General features: G+C 36.8%; 1 protein-coding gene across 3 annotated transcripts in view; it reads left to right on the top strand.

Moving 5' to 3' along the window:
* LOC127446579 (low-density lipoprotein receptor-related protein 8-like) overlaps positions 1–18,847 on the top strand; it is a 247,712-nt gene that overhangs the window by 115,157 nt on the left and 113,708 nt on the right. For all 3 annotated transcript variants that reach the window (XM_051707608.1, XM_051707607.1, XM_051707606.1), the window contains exon 3: positions 1,303–1,425. In XM_051707608.1, coding sequence (XP_051563568.1) covers positions 1,303–1,425 — 123 coding nt within the window. The remainder of the gene's footprint in view (positions 1–1,302; positions 1,426–18,847) is intronic.

Here is an 18,847-nt window from a genome sequence, read left to right as displayed (position 1 = left end):
GAGTTTCTGAAGCTAGTGCAGGACACCGTGCAAGTGATGCTCGCAAGTATACATGCAGTAAAAGAAAATAAATTAATAAAAACTGCTGATAAACACATTAAATGAAAATATTTAAGAAGCTTCATGAGCTCAAATAAGATTTAGTGCTCTGTCTGTAATTATAATCCTGAAATCTAACTTTGTTTACATGTGGGCTTATAAGGAACAAAAAAAATAATGTGTGTTTACCTGGACTCTACTTTAAATTATTTAGGTTTATTTTCCACTGACCCCTATTGTTCCTAATAAGCCCACTGAACAGATAACCCATTGAACCTCAATTTAATCTGAACTCCTTGTCAATGCTATATACTGAATATGTTTTCATTGCAGGGAGGAAAAAATAAAATAAAAACAGAGAACTGTCAGATTCAGAAATTAAAGATATAATTCACTGGTTATGATGTTTGATGTCTAAATAAAAAAATAAAAAATAAAATTCAAAATTGAGGTATTTATTTAGTAAAATGTGAAGCATTTACATTTGTAACGTAAAGGTGGGCAAGGAGGAGGCGGGAACCGGCTGAACAGTAAACATAAACTTTAATGATTTAAATGAACTTAAAACAACATAAAACATAAGGACACAGACACACATGCAACACAGCCGCGTGCGCATCTCTCTCTCTCGAACTGACGCCTCCGGCTCCCCTTTATCTCGCTCTCCCGCTGATCAGCCGAATCAGCACCGGCCGTGCATCATCATGGCCCGACCACGCCCTCCTCCTCATCACAACATTTTTAAAAACATAGTGGACTTATTAAGAACACACGTGGGCTTAAATAGTACACATGTTCCTTATAAGCCCACTCCAGACTTTTCACATTTGCAGTTAAATAAAGTAAATTAATTTTGTCATTTTATCAAAAAACATAACATGAGTGTTTAGATGAGAGATTAATCTTTGATTTAATACTCATTTTATTGGAAGGCTGTTAACATTTATATAAGAAAACATGTAAAACTTCCCAATGCACAGTTGTGACTGTACATTCTGTTTTAAATTAGTTGCTTTGTTACTTGGCAATCACGATCAGCCTATTAATAATAAATGTAACTCTATTATTTATTAGTGTCTTTTTATTATAGTACTGTTGCCACTATTTTATAAAAGCAATAAGACACTCGAATCAATGCAGGATTTTACCACTTCATCCCTAAGAACACTCCTTACCCATGGTAAAATCCCAGTTACTTGAAGTGCTTATTGCTTAAGTATAGAATGCACCTCTGTTCTTATCTTCCACTCTTTCTTTTAACAGCAAAAAAGACCTGTGCCACGACAGACTTTGCATGTAAGAATGGGCAGTGTGTCCCAGCCCGCTGGAGGTGTGATGGAGAACCTGAGTGTCCAGACGAGTCAGATGAAGCAGACTCCACCTGCAGTAAGTAACCTAAGAGTGTGTGTGTTTGTCTTATAGTCCTGACTGATTTTTATCCAAATAAAAGTATGGAAATCTATTGACGAACTCCATTCGAAAGTGCCTTATGCTGGAGGGCAGATTTCTTGAAGTGAGTACTCTTAAGGGTGCAGGTCATTACTTCTTATATGTGTGTGTTTGGTGTTCTCCAAAAGTAAGCGTAGCATTCAAACTAGTGCTGTCAGTCGATTAAATTTTTTTTATCGCAATTGATCGCATCATTTTTTCGTAGTTAATTGTGATTAATCGCAGATTTTGAAAGTGCTGAAATTTGACTCTAAATATACTTCTTTTCCTGTCAAAATACATTTATTTACTTCTTAACAAAACAACATGTAACAATATAATGCTTTATTAACATTTTCCAAACCAAGCCTTGCACAGTATAAAGATAGAAATGCACAAAAATAGTACCAATTCAAATAACATCAGACGTTTCCCAAAGTCTAAGTGGGAGTTTGTCTAATTGAAAGAACTAGTCTCCTCATAGGTTGCATATTCATTGCAATGGGCATTAAATCTCTTATCCTCCACAATATTAATCAGCCGGCAGACTGTGGCTATCCGCTTTGTTACAGCAATTACGAAGCTGCGTTCATGATTCGCATCAGGGCATCAGCGTCAAGCGCCACTTTGAACTCCACATGAAAAGCTCTTGCAGACAAAAGCGTCTCAGTCTGCTTTTTTGTGATAGTTTAGACTTGCTATGCTTCTGTGGTAATTAAAATGCACCTTACATAGGCTGAAAAATACTTCATTTCTGTGGTGACACACAGTGTGTGTCAGTGTAATCACTTCGTGCGGACACATTACAAAGGTTTTGCCCTTCCAACTAGTGTTTATGCTGGTTTATGCTACAGTAATGGTAGATGCTTTAATCACGATAAAGAAAAATGAATGTGTTAAACTTTTTTAATTAATCGCATGCATAGTTCGTATGAAAGTATGTGAGGAATATTAACCACTGATAGTCCTTGGGTGTAATCAGGTAAAATCCTAAATAAAATACCTGATGTTTCAAAATGAATCACTCAGGATCATAAAAGATCGTTAATGGCAGAATTACTACCTTAAAGTGACCAAGTCTGTACATTTCGCTGGTGACTTTGTTTAGGGCCCCATGTGATGGGATTCATTTGATTAGTTTTTGGTTAAAACAACCCTACAAATAGCATCGCTTTCCTGCAGTGCCCTTCAAGGTTGTTAAAATGTCATTTGGAATTTTCCCTTTAGGTTCCTGCTTTTAGAGGAGGTGCAACTAACTGCATATCCAGTTATAATCTTCTTTGTTGTAGTAAACATTGCCTTAACATATAACACATAAGAATGTGTTGCTCAGTCATAATTTGTAATGAATGTGAACAGAAATGTTTATGTTAGTTGAGTTTTGTCTTTATTTGCATGCATCCAGCTATTTTTAGTTTTCTCTTCTAGTGTTTTTATTTTTTCTGGAAATTCTAACCAAGGATTGCCTAGGGCTGTTTGACAGTCTAAATAATTGTTATTTTAAGATCTGGATTGAGCCTTTCTCTCTGGCCAAGTGATGCAATTTTGCTGGGGGCCAGAGTTTGTATCTCCAGCTGCTGATTGGCAGCAGTAATGCCCACTTCCCTTGGCGTATTCAGTTGTACTGATTGATACGAGTAATTGATATTGTCCACTCAGATTATGTTCTAATCAAATTTTTGCACCTATTCCTTGCGCTCTGATTCAGTTGTTACAACAACGGAAAATTGATCTTCCAGTTCAATGATTTCAAGAAAACCTGATCAGTCATGATTTGGCAATGTTTTTTTTTTTTTTTTTTTTTTTCTCCACTGGCAGCATCCTGGGCAAGCAGGGATGATGGAGGCCTAGGCTATGTTTGACATATAATACTACCATAGTATACTTTCTATTGATGCAATATACTGTGCCCAGTATATACATTTTTACCCTATTATATTAATACCCAAACTAAACATAGAATTTTCAGTATAGAACAGAGCACACTGCACACAATACAGTATATCACAATGCACTGCACATAACTTGACCTTACATTTGCAGTGTGGTGAATTAACTGGGGTAATTACAGCCATAATTTAAGCATCTCTTTTGAGACTGATTATTTGACCATACTGCAAAAAGTTAAGATATTTTACATTAGAAATGAAAAATAACAGAAGAACATATTTTTTTTAAATGACAACTGGATGCACTGAAATGCAGTGTAATGAAGTTATGTGACAATGAACGGAAAGGAAAGAAAAGCAAAGCAAGGGAAATTACAGGAAAATAAATCAGGAATAAAAATTATTGTAGGCTAATGAATATATAGTATTTGTAATATCACCAATAGGCATTTTTAGAAAAGTAGGGACTGAAATTTTTCACATCCTCATATACAAGCATTTTGATCCACCTCCAATGTATTGTTAATTTCATTATTTTTGAATAATTATAAATGGGGCTCCTGATCTAACTTTAAGATTATGGATTCTAACTTTTTTAAATTGTTTGTTGCTGAAACAATAACTTCGGGTCATTTCTGTCCCCTCAAAATCAACCACCTCTGTCTAAATGCTGATATAATGCTCGGAAGTAAAGGAACTCAAATTGTATGGTTTAGAAACATGAAGTACACACACACACACACACACACACTCACCTATTCCCCCAAGTCCAAGGTCAAAACATGTGTGCTGTAGCCAAACACATTCCCCAATCTCTGTGTTTCTGCGTTAAATTGCTTTTTCAGAATTGCTCTTAGCTTTGTTCAGTGGCCTTTACAGAGGTTCTCATTTTTCAGACCAAAGTCACATGAGGCCCTTTCCCACTGGCAGTACTAAAGCCTGTTTTAGGTACTTTTCACCAGGACTAGAACTTTTCGTCGCTTTCGCACCTAAGGAACTATAGTTCCTCTAAGCCGTTTTGGGGGATTTTAAGCTCCTGCTCTGGAGTAAGTACTTTGGGGGCGTATAGGGATTGTTGGAGTCTGTGGGAGGTGCTGCAGCCTGTGATTGGTCGAAAACCTATGATGCACAAAGCATTGGAAAGGAAAGGAGTCCATAGCCGCCATTGTAAACAGCTAGCTGATAACATGCTACTTAGAGGACTGCGCTAATATTACAGAGGATCACCCGTTTCACAAGTGTGTGTGTGTGTGTGTGTGTGAGTGTGTGTGTGAGTGTGTGTGTGAGTGTGTGTGTGAGTGTGTGTGTGAGTATGTGTGTGAGTGTGTGTGTGAGTGTGTGTGTGAGTATGTGTGTGAGTGTGTGTGTGAGTGTGTGTGTGTGAGTGTGTGTGTGAGTGTGTGTGTGAGTATGTGTGTGAGTATGTGAGTATGTGTGTGAGTGTGTGTGTGAGTGTGTGTGTGTGAGTGTGTGTGTGAGTGTGTGTGTGTGTGTGTGTGTGTCATTGGGAGACACGCTTTGAGTTTTCATTGCATATGTACTGTTTGTACTGTGTAACTATGCAGAAAATAAAGTGATTTCTTCATTACTACGTCAAATTTTTCCTGGGATGACAGATATAAATAATCAGATGTTTATCTAGAATGGGTAATTGAACTCTATTGTACACTAAACCGTTATGAAATCTAGTCTACATGAGGAAAGTATTGCGTGCCTGTTACTGTGTGGTAACTTGAATCAAGACCTGTTTTTAAGTCAGTGAGTGAGTATTTCAGTACAGTCTTTTATGTTGATTCATAAAAGCATTTATTGTTTAAGATTGTGTTGATAAATAGGTTTATAGTGCTTTCAGCATGCTATCCACTAATTTCAGTGTGTGCTGCATGGTAGTCTGACCCCTCGTCTCATCTCTCACTCCAGCTGCAGCACGCACAGCTCTCGCGCCAAGTTTAAACTGTAACATAAAGACAAAGACTGCGTCCGAAAATGGGAAAATGCTTCCTTCGGGGGCTGAGGTAGGATGAGTTAAGGCGCTTTTTAAACTGTTCAGAGACCAGTTTCCTTAAGAGTTCCATTCATCCAAAAATGCTGTCATTTAAACCATTAACTGATTAGGCAGCTGCCTACGTATTCGGATGCAGCCAAAGCTCATGTAAAACAGCCCAAATAAAAGTGTAACTCAGATCCCGGCATCCTCCGTCAGTGTTGTTGATTTCAGTGTTATTGATTTCAATGTTGTTAATTTTGTTGTCGTTGTTTATATTGAATCGCACGTTCCAAACTTGTCAGAAGAAAAATGGTCTACTAGATTTCGTCACTACGGTGGTAACTTTTGGCAATGCGAATGCAACAGCGGAAAAGTCTTCTCAGGTGTTCCGTTCCTTGTAAGAGAATCTAAAAAAGTTACTAAAGGAAAAGTACAAGACTGTAGGTGGGGAAGGGCCTATGGAGTCACATGGACCATAGTTGTTCTCTGCTTCTTCACACAGGCTGCTCTGTTTGCCTCTGCTCCTCCTCAAATATTTGCCTTCCTGTGGTTATGCAGAATTTAAGTACTGTCATGCCATTACGGCCGACTATCATGTTGTGATAAACCTTGTAATAACATTTGAGTAACATTGAAAATCGACCAGTGCTCTGCAGTTACGCTGTGTGGAAACAGCAGGACCGTTAATATGGTTGCATTAAAAAGTAATATAATTTAATGTGTGTGGACATGACTTAGGTGCTTGTAGAAAACCAACTCTCTGATCATATGCTGGCATGATTTTAAAAAATGAGAAAGGAGTCTTTCCGTGATTGGGTGGTAATTAATCATCTTGATGAAGTTTGCATGTGTGTGTTAGTAGCGCACACTAACAGGCCTGTGACAATAAGGGTTAGATGAAGGGTTTTATCTTAGTGAATGATTAATCGGCTAATATTTGAAACTATTGAGACTATTAACAATGGCCAATAACTGTGCCGCCTTGGTTGATTAACCTGAAGTGTTGCCATTGTGTCAGTTGCAAAATGTATCTACAGCCTTGTCAATTGATAAGGCACACTTTCTGTTTTCAACTTGTAGTTTTTAAAAATGTGTAAATTTTTGGTTTAAAATGGTTTCGATTTAATTGCAACAATTAAATGTAATTATTTATTCACGTATTTATTGCATACACAAAATAAAATAAATTATTTGATCAAAAAAAACTTTTTGCACATAAAAACTTTCTTTGCATGTTTTTATTTTGCAGACTTTTTTTCTGTACTTTTTTTTTTGCACACCAAAACATTTTTTAAACATTACTAAAATTGTGGTGATGTGGGTGTGGCCGAGCGACGTCTGTGAAAAGCGAGGCCGGGAGAGGAAGAACGGTAAGGATCGACACCTGTGGGAAATTATCTCTAACAGCTGTTCTGTGTTTCAGTGAGAGCTGGAGAGGGATAAAAAGGGTGTCCAGAATACCAGAGTGGAGAGGGAGAGACCCACGCAGCAGTGATTGTGTGCCATTATTTAAGTTATGCTGAAAAGCAAAGTTTGTTGTTACATAGAAAATTGGGAAAATAAAAACTCACATTGGATTGTTCACCCAGCTTCAGCTTACTCCAGAGTAGCAAGAGATCTGTCACAGAAATAAATAAAAATAATTGCAGTGGTACATCTGGAACAGAAGAACCATCAGCGCTTCATGTGTCCTAGGGCCCAGAGTCCAAGTAAACACCAGGTTGCATGGCTTTTTACAACTGTTCTAGCAGAACTTTTAAGAGGATTTCTCAGCCAGGGACCCCACGAGGATGTCTGCTCACTTGAGTCTCCATCCTCCTGATTATTTTCTCTCATAGAAGCTGACTGGCTGTCAGGTATTGTGTGCAAGGTACAAGCTGATGACGTCTTGGAGTTGATGGGACCCTCCGTATCCACTTTGATCCTGGAGTTGATGATCGTTCCAATCTTGGGAGTCTTTGCACAGTTCTCCATCATCAACAGAATAATCTCCATCAGCTCCATCATCTAAAGCTGGTCCATCAGTGGAGTTGACAGCTTTGGCAGCTTCATCCATCTTATCACCAGGAGGCAGTTGGTGAACTTTTGAGACAGTTGCTATAAAGTTATCAGAGGGGAGAGCGGGCTGGTCGGGGCACTGGACTGGCAGTGTCATGTCAGGGTCCTGCAGTGCCATTTCAGATTTGTCCTCCACGGTTGATTGAACCTGTGGGGCGATGGCAATAAAGTTCTCAGAGGGAAGAGCAGACTGGTTGGGGCACTGGGCTGGTAGTGTCGTGTCAGGGTCCTGCAGTGCCATTTCAGAGTTGTCCTCCACGGTTGATTGAACCTGTGGGACGATGGCAATAAAGTTTTCAGAAGGTAGAGCGGGCTGGGTGTGGTGCTGGACTGGCAGTGTCATATTATGTTCCAGCAGTGACTTTTCAGAGTTGTCCTCCACGATTGATTCAACCACAATGTCAGGCATTTCAGAGCTGTCTTGGTTAGCAGTTCAGGGGTACTTCTCCACACTCTTGGACAATAAATCTCAACATCCTGGTGCCAACAATATAGCCGTTCATTACAGACATAGCCTAGGTTTCAACCTACATGGAGGAGAAGGCCACAAACCCAAAGCCTGCATCCATTCGCCATCATTGCTTTGAAACTGGTGACTGTTCCAAATTGAGAGAATAATCCACGCAGTTGTTCACTATCCAAGCTGTACGGAAGATTTGAAACATACAGACTCACCTCCGGGTAACAGCTCTTGAAGTCCTCCTCCTCCATTTTTAGTCCATCCTTTCGCTCTGCCTGATGCTCCTCATTTGGCTTGAAATAGCAGATGAACACCACCTGATCATTAAGCATCATGCCATTAAGCTTGTTTATGGCCATCTCAGCAGCCTGCATTGTTGTGTAATGGACAAAGTCATATCTTTTAGATTCATTCTCATCTCTAACCACCTGGCAGGCCTCTGGTCTCAGGGTAGACCAGCATCACCTCCAGAAGAGTGCTCACAAGAAAAAACCATTGTAGTTTTCTTTGCAAATTAACTGTCACAGCTGAAAAATCCAGTAAGCAATCAAATCAAATAGACAAGGAACTGAAGTTTATGCCTCCTTTTATATGCTGCCAACATTCTAAATCAACATTCTAAACTGTGATTATAATAATTCACTGATTTTTGAGAAAAGGGACAAAATATGTTTAAAATTATTTTTAATACTAAATTAATTTGAAATGGATATATTTGTAGACAAATGTCTTGGCTAACGAACCATGTAAGGGAACAGGCTTTTATAAAACATTTTGTTTTGTTTTTCTGAAAATTGACATTCACTTCATAACATGCATTTTACTGTCATTTGTGTTAACTCCATCAGACACACTAAAAACTTGCTATTTTAATTTGATCCAAGAGTGTAAAGTCTTTAATTATCTAATTACGGTGTTCAGTGAAGGAGTTAAGTGATAAAATACATTCTATCCATTTTTTTCTGTTTTCATACTATTCTGAAAATTCTGACGGAGTTGAAAACATTTAATATTTTTCATCTTAACCATGTGTTGTATACTGGAGCCATTTTGTTTTTTTTTTCCTCAGTTGAAGATGCCTCTATAACCTATAGCCAAAATTTATCCCACACATCTAACAGAAATTATCACAATGGGATGATGGTGTTGATATGTTGAAGCTGTGACCACAGAGACTTAAAAATTGTTCCGCTGAAATATATAAAAATATACAAATTACCAGACCATGTGTTCTACTGTTGCATCCACCATAAGCAGGAGGTGGGAATGGGGTACTCAGAGTTATAGCTGACCATGACTAATGGTCGACCGATATATCGCAGAGGCAGATAAATCGGCCGATTTTCTGATTTATTTAATTATTGCATCGGCCGATTAATGATCTCCTTTGGCTGATTTGTTTCTTGAGGGCGTTGAGAATTGCCTGCTTGCATGTGAAGTGACTGAGACATGTAAATGAACAGTCATGGTTTGTTTTGTTGTTACTTGCCATCGTGTTACTGCAAAATAGACTGGTGTGCAACACAGTGTAATTAAAACAGTCCACATATCAGAGCTGCGGCAGACGCGTTTGAGCTCATAATGTTAAAGTGCTCGCCTGTTTCATTCTGCCTCTCTCTCCTCAACTGTTCCCTGTAACATTTAACTGTATTGTCTAATGATAAAAAGGCAAATATCAATAAAACAACTATTATATTTTGTCTGCAAATATGTGCATATCTTGTTTAAACAGATGTGATAAACCAACCTCACACAACTTCAGCAGATCCAACATCCCATCGAGCACTCATCTAATATCTTCCTCTGAAGTGCATATTCCATCAGCCAGAATCAAAAACTTCAAGATCAAAAGTTCCTCTGATTCACAAATCATGACGGTCAGTCCGTGACAATCCAAGCAGGTGATCCAGGCCATTTAAACTGTCAGGTGATTGCTGCTCGCGCTGGATCTGGAATGCGTGAGTGCACCTTCAAAGTAAAAGCACTTCATGTGCGCTATGAGTAAATGTCTTATTCACGATGCACTTTATGTGCAGTTGGTTTGATTCGGTATTTTTTGAGAAAATGTGATTGCTAACGTGGACATGCCATCCATGGTTACTGGACTACTGTGTGTAGTGTTATTTCCTTCTTCCTAATATATTAACAATTTCTTCATGTGCAAATAAATAACAAAAATTTGACAACTAAACAGAAATCAGAAGAAACTGCTTTCTACCATTAAAATACAATATTATTTTTTTAGATTTATTAGTATGAAATTGAGTAAATATAATGCTAAATAAGTTTATTAATTTTTTTGCAATTTTATGTTTATGTTATTTACTATATTAAATTGTGTGATATATCGGCATTGCATCAGCCTATTTGCCACCCTGTTCTCTGGACATCAGCATCGGCCAATAAAAAAACCTATATTGGTCCGTTGTCAGATTTATTAAGCATTATAAAAAAATTGAGGTGTTGCAAATTGAGGACACAACTTTGATAGACAATTTTTCTATGGAAAATATACTATAATTTAAAATTTACTTTGTGTATTGTTTGATATCTTACAGATCCTTACCTTTTATTTGATATTTATAATTATGAATTTGTTGCATTTTTAACCACTTTGTTTGGGAGTTTAACATTGTGACCTCTTGCTTCGGACAGGTTAATTTACATGTGCTTCCAAGTATAGAGCATGCATTTTACAAACATTCTCATTAAATTATTTAAAAATAGATGTAATAAATGCCTCGAGTATACACTTTCTCTTTAGATTAAACTTTTCCAGTATTTTTATTATTATGAATTTCTTGATTTTTAAAATAAAGATGACTTTTGTATTTAAGACATGTTTTGTCCCTTATCTTACAAATCAGTGAATTATTTACTCAAAGTCCTATTATTTGTTTCAAAGTTCCACTCCTTAGTGTGTTCCTAACAGCTATTCACCATTTAAGAAAAAAACTCATTTTAAGTTCGGATGGATAGTTGTTTTATTCTATTTGAATAGATGTAGGTGTGAATGAACATTGAGCTAGTTATCCTATATCATCATCAAAAAACATGATGCTAAAATAAATTCATAAGCATAAATAACAAAAAATAAGTCAAACCCACATTGATGCTATAAATTATATAAAAGGATAAAATGAATAAATTAAACCTGAAAAGAAAGGCTTTGAAAAGAAAGAATTGCTGTCTGTCTAAGCTGATGTTCCAACACCAACACAAATGTTTCAATAGGTAATATCAAAAACATCATTCAGACAGTGGCTAGATGAGACTCAAGTCAAGTCATTTTTAATTTGTATAGCGCTTTTCACAATACACATAGTTTCAAAGCAGCTTTTAAAGGACTATATGCTACTGATATGAAATATGATGATAAGTTTGGTGATTTATTTATTTATTTATTTTTTTACTGAAGTACCTAAAAATAGGGTCCAAAATGTCAACCTGTTAAGATGTCTGTGATATACTGATATTCTCAAAATTAATGTAATCTAGAATGAAGTGGGGCCAGTGTTGAGTTGATATACATGATTTCTTTCCAGTTTTGTAATTTATTTATTTTTTGCTGCACCACTTACATTATTTTACTTATTTTATTAACTTGTTTTCCAGTAAAAAAAATAAACAAATATCCTTAAGACAAGATAAAAAAATACCTGTCAGGCAACACTAAATACAATATTATGGCTTGTTTTTTAGAGAATGTATCTTGAACTTGTGTATTTTGTCTTGCTGCACTGGCACACGTATCACCTTGTTTTAAGAATGTTTATAAATGAAAAACAAAGATACATATTAAGATTTTTTTGTTTTGTTTTGTTTTGTTTTTTTGCAGTGTTGCCCATGTCACCTACAGTAGAAGACACATGGTAAGCGGTAATGGGACACTGTGGTGTGGAGCACTGCAGTGTTTCCCCTATATGCACTGCTGCTGACATTTCATATGGTTCATTGATATTCTTGATGCAATCAAAAAGACAGATTTGTCTTTTTGATTGCCATCCCTAGTCAGCTGTTTGCTTTCTACACTGCGCACAGTAGTGATGTTTCGTTCGTAAACAAATCTGTCTTTTTGAATGAATCTTTCATGTTAGGGTTGCTCCGATATCAAAATGTATGGCTTCTGAAAGATACCAGCACTGGTACCTTGGTAATGATACTAAATCTATACTTTGGATTCAAAAAAACTAGCCTCAGATTACTGATGAAATTACACAGAAAAGGTCTTGTTTAAAAGAACTGGATAAAGTCTTGCAGTTACAAATTCTGTTTTCCTTTAAAACATTTCTGGATTCCATTTTTTTATGCTTTAATCAAACAGTGTTTAAACAAATAAATACATAAAACATTAATCAAATGAAAATATGAAAATAAAAGGGAAAAAATTGCTTGCTTCACAGTATAAATGAAAACTCTATTTAAAAAATCTGATTATCTGTGGCACAAGGCTGCTACGGCTGAATCACAGCCTGCTGACTTTTGTGATATTGCTTACATATAATAATATTAATAATAATAATAATATAATCATAATGTAAAAACACATTATTATTATTATTATTATTATTATTATTAATGATAGTAATGAGAAAATAAAACCAGTTTTTCCAATTTGCTGGACAAATTGGAAAAAATCCAGTCATCTCGTTTCGGTGTTTATTTTGCACTGTAAACGTGATGGATTAGGCATAATAATGCAATCTAGGGTAATAATGACACAATCAAGTCAAATGAACAATAAACGTTTGTTCATTAAAGTTGCTTTTTCATATAAAAAAAAAAACAACAACAAACAAACAAAAAATGGCCATCATGGAATTGGTGTTTAATTTAAAAATAAATTAACAATGTGGCAAAACAAAAAAAACTAAACTGCAACAATCTTTTCATATATATTTTCTCACATTGGCTAATTCAAAGCACAAAAGTGTTTTGTTGCCAAGTGAAGTCAAATATGTCCAGTGTTTCTCTACAACTTGAGATTCACATAAGCCTGGTGTCCTTCACCTCCAGAAGAGTTTTAATGTGATTCTGAAGTGAAAAGTTTCTCACTGCAGGCATGTGAAAAGGGAACGCAGGCTGCTTTTGCCAGTGTGTGGCATACAACACGCTGTAGTCATGGATTAGGACTCCGCAAGCTATCGGGAAAGAAAAATCTCCGTAGCAGCGAGGTGCTGTTATCATTGGCATGGTGTCACACCGTACACTTGTGGCATCAACTAAAAGGGTTGCTGAAGCATCATGTTAATATTTTCACCAGACATTGTGTCCGAGAATGTTTGAATTTGTAGGACATTAGGAAATTTGAACAGTCAAAAATCGGAAATTACAGGCTAATGGAAACCCTGCTTTGAATATGACATTTTTCTATACAGTAGTAATTTTTATGTTTCACAATGTCTTCCACAATGTAATTTCACACATCAACTTAAACATAGCTTTTATTTTGGCAGAACTTTTATTTTAACAGACCTTTGAGTTCTTCCTTTGTGTTTTGATGGTAGTTTTTAATAAATTCCGCATTCCAGTGAAGAGCTGAAATATTACTGGAGAAGGACTTCATGTAAGTGTTCACAGCTGCTCAAACACTAAACGCACTGCTTTGAGCATCACGCGTGATCTAAGTGTAGACAGTGTAGACAGAGAGCAGAGAGTTAATTTTTAAGTGACACTGTATATTTTTTTAATAAAATGACATACTTCTGCTGTTCAGTGATCACACTTGGCCATATTGAGATTTTAATTGATTGTCAAATTGTCATTGATTTCATCCCGAAAATGTCACATCCTGTAAAATGTTGCTAATAGCACTATACTGGAGTATGGTACCAAAATTAGCAACAAGATGATATACCTTTCTAACATTTTTGGTATGTATGGTGCCTTGGGCGAAACCCACTTCAACACACCCCCGAAGTTACTGACCAGGGGGTGTCTGTGTGGGTGCCTCGTGCTGACCCTCCACCCCCCCCCCCCCCCGCAAGATGCCGCCTTGGGCAGCTGCACATGTCGCCCATGCCTAAATCCGCTACTGTCTAGAGCAGTGGTTCAAATGCTTCGGGACCCAGATTTTACATTGGACCAAGTGGTGACCCATCATAGTAAAAAACATAACCTGTATTTTATGTATCCTGGGTCTGATTTACTTATATCTTGCATAGGTTTTTTTTTTCATGGTTTTCAGGTATAAGGCCATGAATTACTGCATTATAAGTGACATTATTTTTGTTCTTGTCAAAAAAAACAAAAAAACATTTTCTCTCCCCTTTTAAAAGTTGATGAGCCTGTTTATTTATATGAGCCTTTTATATTTCTTATCCAGTTTATTTCCTTATGTCAAACATCATTCAAACAGAACATATATTACACAGGAGGGAAACTTTGTCCATAATTTGTCTAAGTCTTGGCTGTCCAGACTTTAAAGCCCTTTATGTACTTGCCATTATATTTACAGTGCAATACCATATAAGCAGGTAAGAACATGGATGACTCACCATGGTTAGGTCAATGTAGCTAGTTTTTAAAATAATAAAAATAATAAAAACAATAAAACACATTTTTAAACTTTAACTACAACTGTCACTGTTGTAATACAAATGAGGTCTAATAGATGCCTAATAGATAATTAATTATAAAACTAACATTTTTGTAAAAATATCACAGTTTATGTTACTAATGTAAAATCATGAAACAGTTTTGTAAGGGTAATAATGTGTAATAAAAATACAAATAAAAACTTTATTTTGGCACATAGCACATTGTTGTTCTTTTCCTCCTCAGTGCTGTTTGGCATGTCGGTTCTGCCTACTGTTTGAGAGGTTTTACTTGACATCTTCTATAGCGCTTTAAACTAGAAAATTCTCACTAGAATTGAACTGGGTCATATCAGTTTTATGGTCTGCGCACTGCAATATCGAGGGAAACCCAATTGATGCGTGTGCCATATCATTGGTGCGAGCTGGTTCCGTTATACTTGTGCGGAGCTAAATCGCGCTACGAAAATATCGCATTGCAGATTTTCAGTGGTTGAACCATGGCTTTGTTCTTTCCCTGCTAACCTGCATCCCACTTTCGGGTCACGACCCACCAGTTGAGAAACACTGATCTAGAGTTAATTCACTCCACTAAATAATGTGACATTATTGTAATAATAGGTTTTTGTGGTGTTTGATATAACTTTAAACTACAGAAGTTGTGAAATTATTGATTTATGTTCCTGTGTTAATAAATGGAGAACAAAAAAAAATGATTAGGACAGATGAAATATTCTGCCAATAAATTGAGATTTACAATAATATATGGTTTGTCTGTATTATCGGTTATTTTTATAACTTTATAAATGTTTATAGAAAATGACAAGATTCTGAATGAATATTAGCTTGCCAGCTTGAATGATGTAAAAACGCAGTTTAAAACAAAACACCATCTATGTAAGAGATTTGAATACATTAAATGCACACATCTTATCGTGTTATTGGGGGCTAAGCCCCTCTAAGATTGAAATCCTAGAGTCGCCCCTGGCGTTGCAGGCTTGTGGACATGTGCACAACACCGCTGCTGAAAAAAAATCCTAGGGGAAACACTGCACTGGATATTGTGGAAATTATTGTTTTCCAGAAGTCATAGACTATTGGAGAGTGCCAGGTGGCTTGGATGTAAATATCGATCTATGCTGTGTTACAGTGCTGACAGGTTTGAGTCTTTTGAGTGTGCCATCAGTTGCAGCCTCTTGTTTGGTGTAAAGTTTTATAATGAATTAACTAAAGCCTGTAATTGGCTGTGTGAATAAAGGTATGTCTCAAGATGGTAATAAAGTAAAAAAAAAAAAAAAATATCGAACGCCTGCTCTGCATCCAGAGCTAAGACCACTGTGGGAGTGTTACATATTTTAACTGTGTGCATAATGTTACCTGTGTGCATAAAGCCTTTGCGTATTGCCATTTGAATGTCTACCTTTGATAAATCCTGCCTGATCTTGATATACTAGTTTATAGATGGCTGTTTCCAATCTGAGTGTAATATTTTTGCAGATATTCTTGGTGTTACAAAAGTTGAGAGATGAAAGGTTCATGTCTGTTGCTAGAGCACTAAGATTTTACCTTTTTTTTTTTTTTTTTTTTTTTTTTTTTTGTTAAGTCCAAGGTGATTTGAGCTTAATTCATTTTACCAGTGAATGCTGATGACTCAAAGATTTCATTAAAAATGAAAAAGTGGTTAAAAAAATAAAAAAATGAAAGATGCCAAAACATATTGGACTCAAACAAATTTCACTACACGTTCTATACTGGACCTTAGCAAGTGATTGCTAGACAAATGTGGCATGACAATCATGTGTAAGTGGCCTCCTGGTCAGCAGATAAAAAGAACTTTAAACCTTATTTTCCCAAAACACATAGAACCTATGCGAATAGAACATAGAAAGACCTCTACTTCTGTCAGATTTTCCTCAGTCAAGGCCAGACTACAGCGATGCATTTCTCTAAATTCCATGCAAAAAGCCTCGTGTGTTGCTATATGTGATGCCAGCTCCAACCTCTTCTCCTCTATCAATCTCACATTCTGCTTTGATTCATTTGGACCATTTATGTTGCTCTCTGAAACATATCCATCTCTAGAACTGATCCCAAGTCACCTAGATAATGAGTTTGTTTGGATTGTTCATCTTTCTTGGAAATTGGTTGTTTTCCCCAAATACCCCTGGATTTAAACTAAATAAGGTAAAAAAATTAATAAGGTAGACGTTGCATCAGACACCTTTGAAATTGTTAAAACTGAGACAGGAATGCACTGGCAAGTTAGTGAAACTGCAAAACAAATACACACTCGTATCCCATTTTAATTGAACGTTCAGCTCTGGAAATTTGCTTGCAAAGTAAATTCTAATAAAACTAGTAATTGGCAGTCATTTAAATGAAATTTAATTGCCAGTAAAAGAGAGTTCATGGCATGCAATTTTTCCTACATAGTGACCAAACAAATATAAATCAAGTCGTAATTTTTATATGTATAGTGCTTTTCACAATACACATAATTTCAAAGCAGCTTTACAGAAAATTATGCTGAAATGTCTGAGCAGTTGAGCAGTTTCATTGAAAAACGTCATTGAAAATGATGCCTTAAAATTATTTGTCTCATGACCCCCAGAGAGCAAGCCAAAGACAACTATAGCAAAGGACCCAAAACTCCATATGATGTTTGTTAATGGAGAAAAAACAAAAAAGAAACTTGAGAGAAACTAGGCTCAGTTGGGGGAGCCAGTTCCCCTCTGGCTATACATCATGAAAATAATGCCAATATCAGTTAGCTATATTTAATACAAATTGTGTATTAATTGAGGAAACTGAGTAGATTTTTAATGGGCAATATTTGCAAATAAAGCTGTAAGCTTAATGATTAAGTGCTTTTAAAGTCCATACCGAAACGGACTGCAGAAGTGCAAGAAGATGCTGTGTCCTTAGATATTTGGCTGATAAAGGCTTTAGTTGGCAGTAAATTAAGTAATTTAAACACAAGTAGTGTGATGATAACACTGTATACAACACAAGTCTGCTATATTAAGACAAGACTTTTGCAGAGGTTTCGACCAGTTCAATTTTGGTCAGTTGAATATGATCCCCAGGGTTCTGAAGCCTGTAAGAGGGTGGTTTTATAAGTGTGGTCCTTGCTGACTGAATTAGTTTAATCCAGATCTTTACATGACGGGGATCTACAGCACTGAAAATTGTGTTATCATAGAGGAGAGAATGAAGTTTTCCACTGAGAATGACACTCCAGGTGCCCCACATTCATTTTCTTGTCATCTCTTCTCCTCCTCTGCATCAATTATGCTGTCCCTGAATGAGTCCTTTTACTGACTCAGACTCTTGGCCAGCTGAAAGTTACAATTGCTGCCTCAGAGTTTTCAGCTTCTCATATTTTCGAGTGTAAAAAGCTGAAATATGTAATTAGTGTTTAATGTCAATAAGTATAAAGATATAAACAAATGCATTTGTGTGTTAAACCGTATCTGTTACTGCTTTTCCACCGACATGGTGCCAGTGCCAAATCTGGAATCACTCCACGTGTTTCCTCCAATAACAAAAAAAAGGTCGTTTTGGGGGTGAAAAAAACTGACCTGTTAGATATGTAAACAGAGACCACGATGCTGCATGTTTATTTGGGGGCAGGTTATGTATTAAAGTTATCATTTACATTATCATTCAATGTAAAATGCGGGTCATTTACAAGAGAGATTTGCAGATCCCTTGGAGCACCAGGGGTGGGTGGGTGTGTGGGTGGGTGGGTGGGGGTGTGTGTGTGTGTGTGTGTGTGTGTGTGCGTGTGTGTGTGTGGTTGGAGCTATCTTTGGCATTTTGTTAGCTGCATCATCTGTGTTGCTTTTATACTGAAAGTCACAGCCAAGCTGTAAGTCAGTAGACAAAGGCCTGGGCCTATTTATACTCTCCGCAGGAGTTTTGCTACATAATTATTTTAAATATTATGGAGGGATCCAGTCAGATGCACCGGATGGGTTCAATTTCATGCTTCAGGCAGCGGTTCCCCAAAGTAATTTCTCATGTGGCCGCACTCCAGGAGCAGTGCTGCAGCCTAAGAGCAACCTCTGTTCCACTTGCCACGAACCCCTGCCTGCCAGAATGGAGGCATCGGCGCAGCCTGATTGCTTCTTAGTCCCGTGGCCTGTGCCGGCGTTATAATTTAGCGCCCATCAGTGCTAAGTTTCCTCACTACCTGACTCGAACAACAGGAGCCAACTGCTGACCGCAAAAGGTGTTGCTCTAAGGTTATGCCGAAACAATCATATATTGTCATACAGCGTCGCAATAGTATTTCTCACAATATTGCATTGACACATTAGATCCTTGTATGGATATTTAAAAAATTTTAGTGCATTCATATCATGTATAGTTCAATTAATGAAAAAGCAGGTCATGTAAATAACCTGAAACTGTCTGAGCGGAATTATAACTGCATGAGAGAGATTGA

This window comes from Myxocyprinus asiaticus, chromosome 9 (assembly GCF_019703515.2).
Source record: "Myxocyprinus asiaticus isolate MX2 ecotype Aquarium Trade chromosome 9, UBuf_Myxa_2, whole genome shotgun sequence".
NCBI lineage: Eukaryota > Metazoa > Chordata > Actinopteri > Cypriniformes > Catostomidae > Myxocyprinus > Myxocyprinus asiaticus.
The sequence above is the reverse complement of the archived record's forward strand: the minus strand, read 5'-3'. Positions and strand labels throughout refer to the sequence as shown.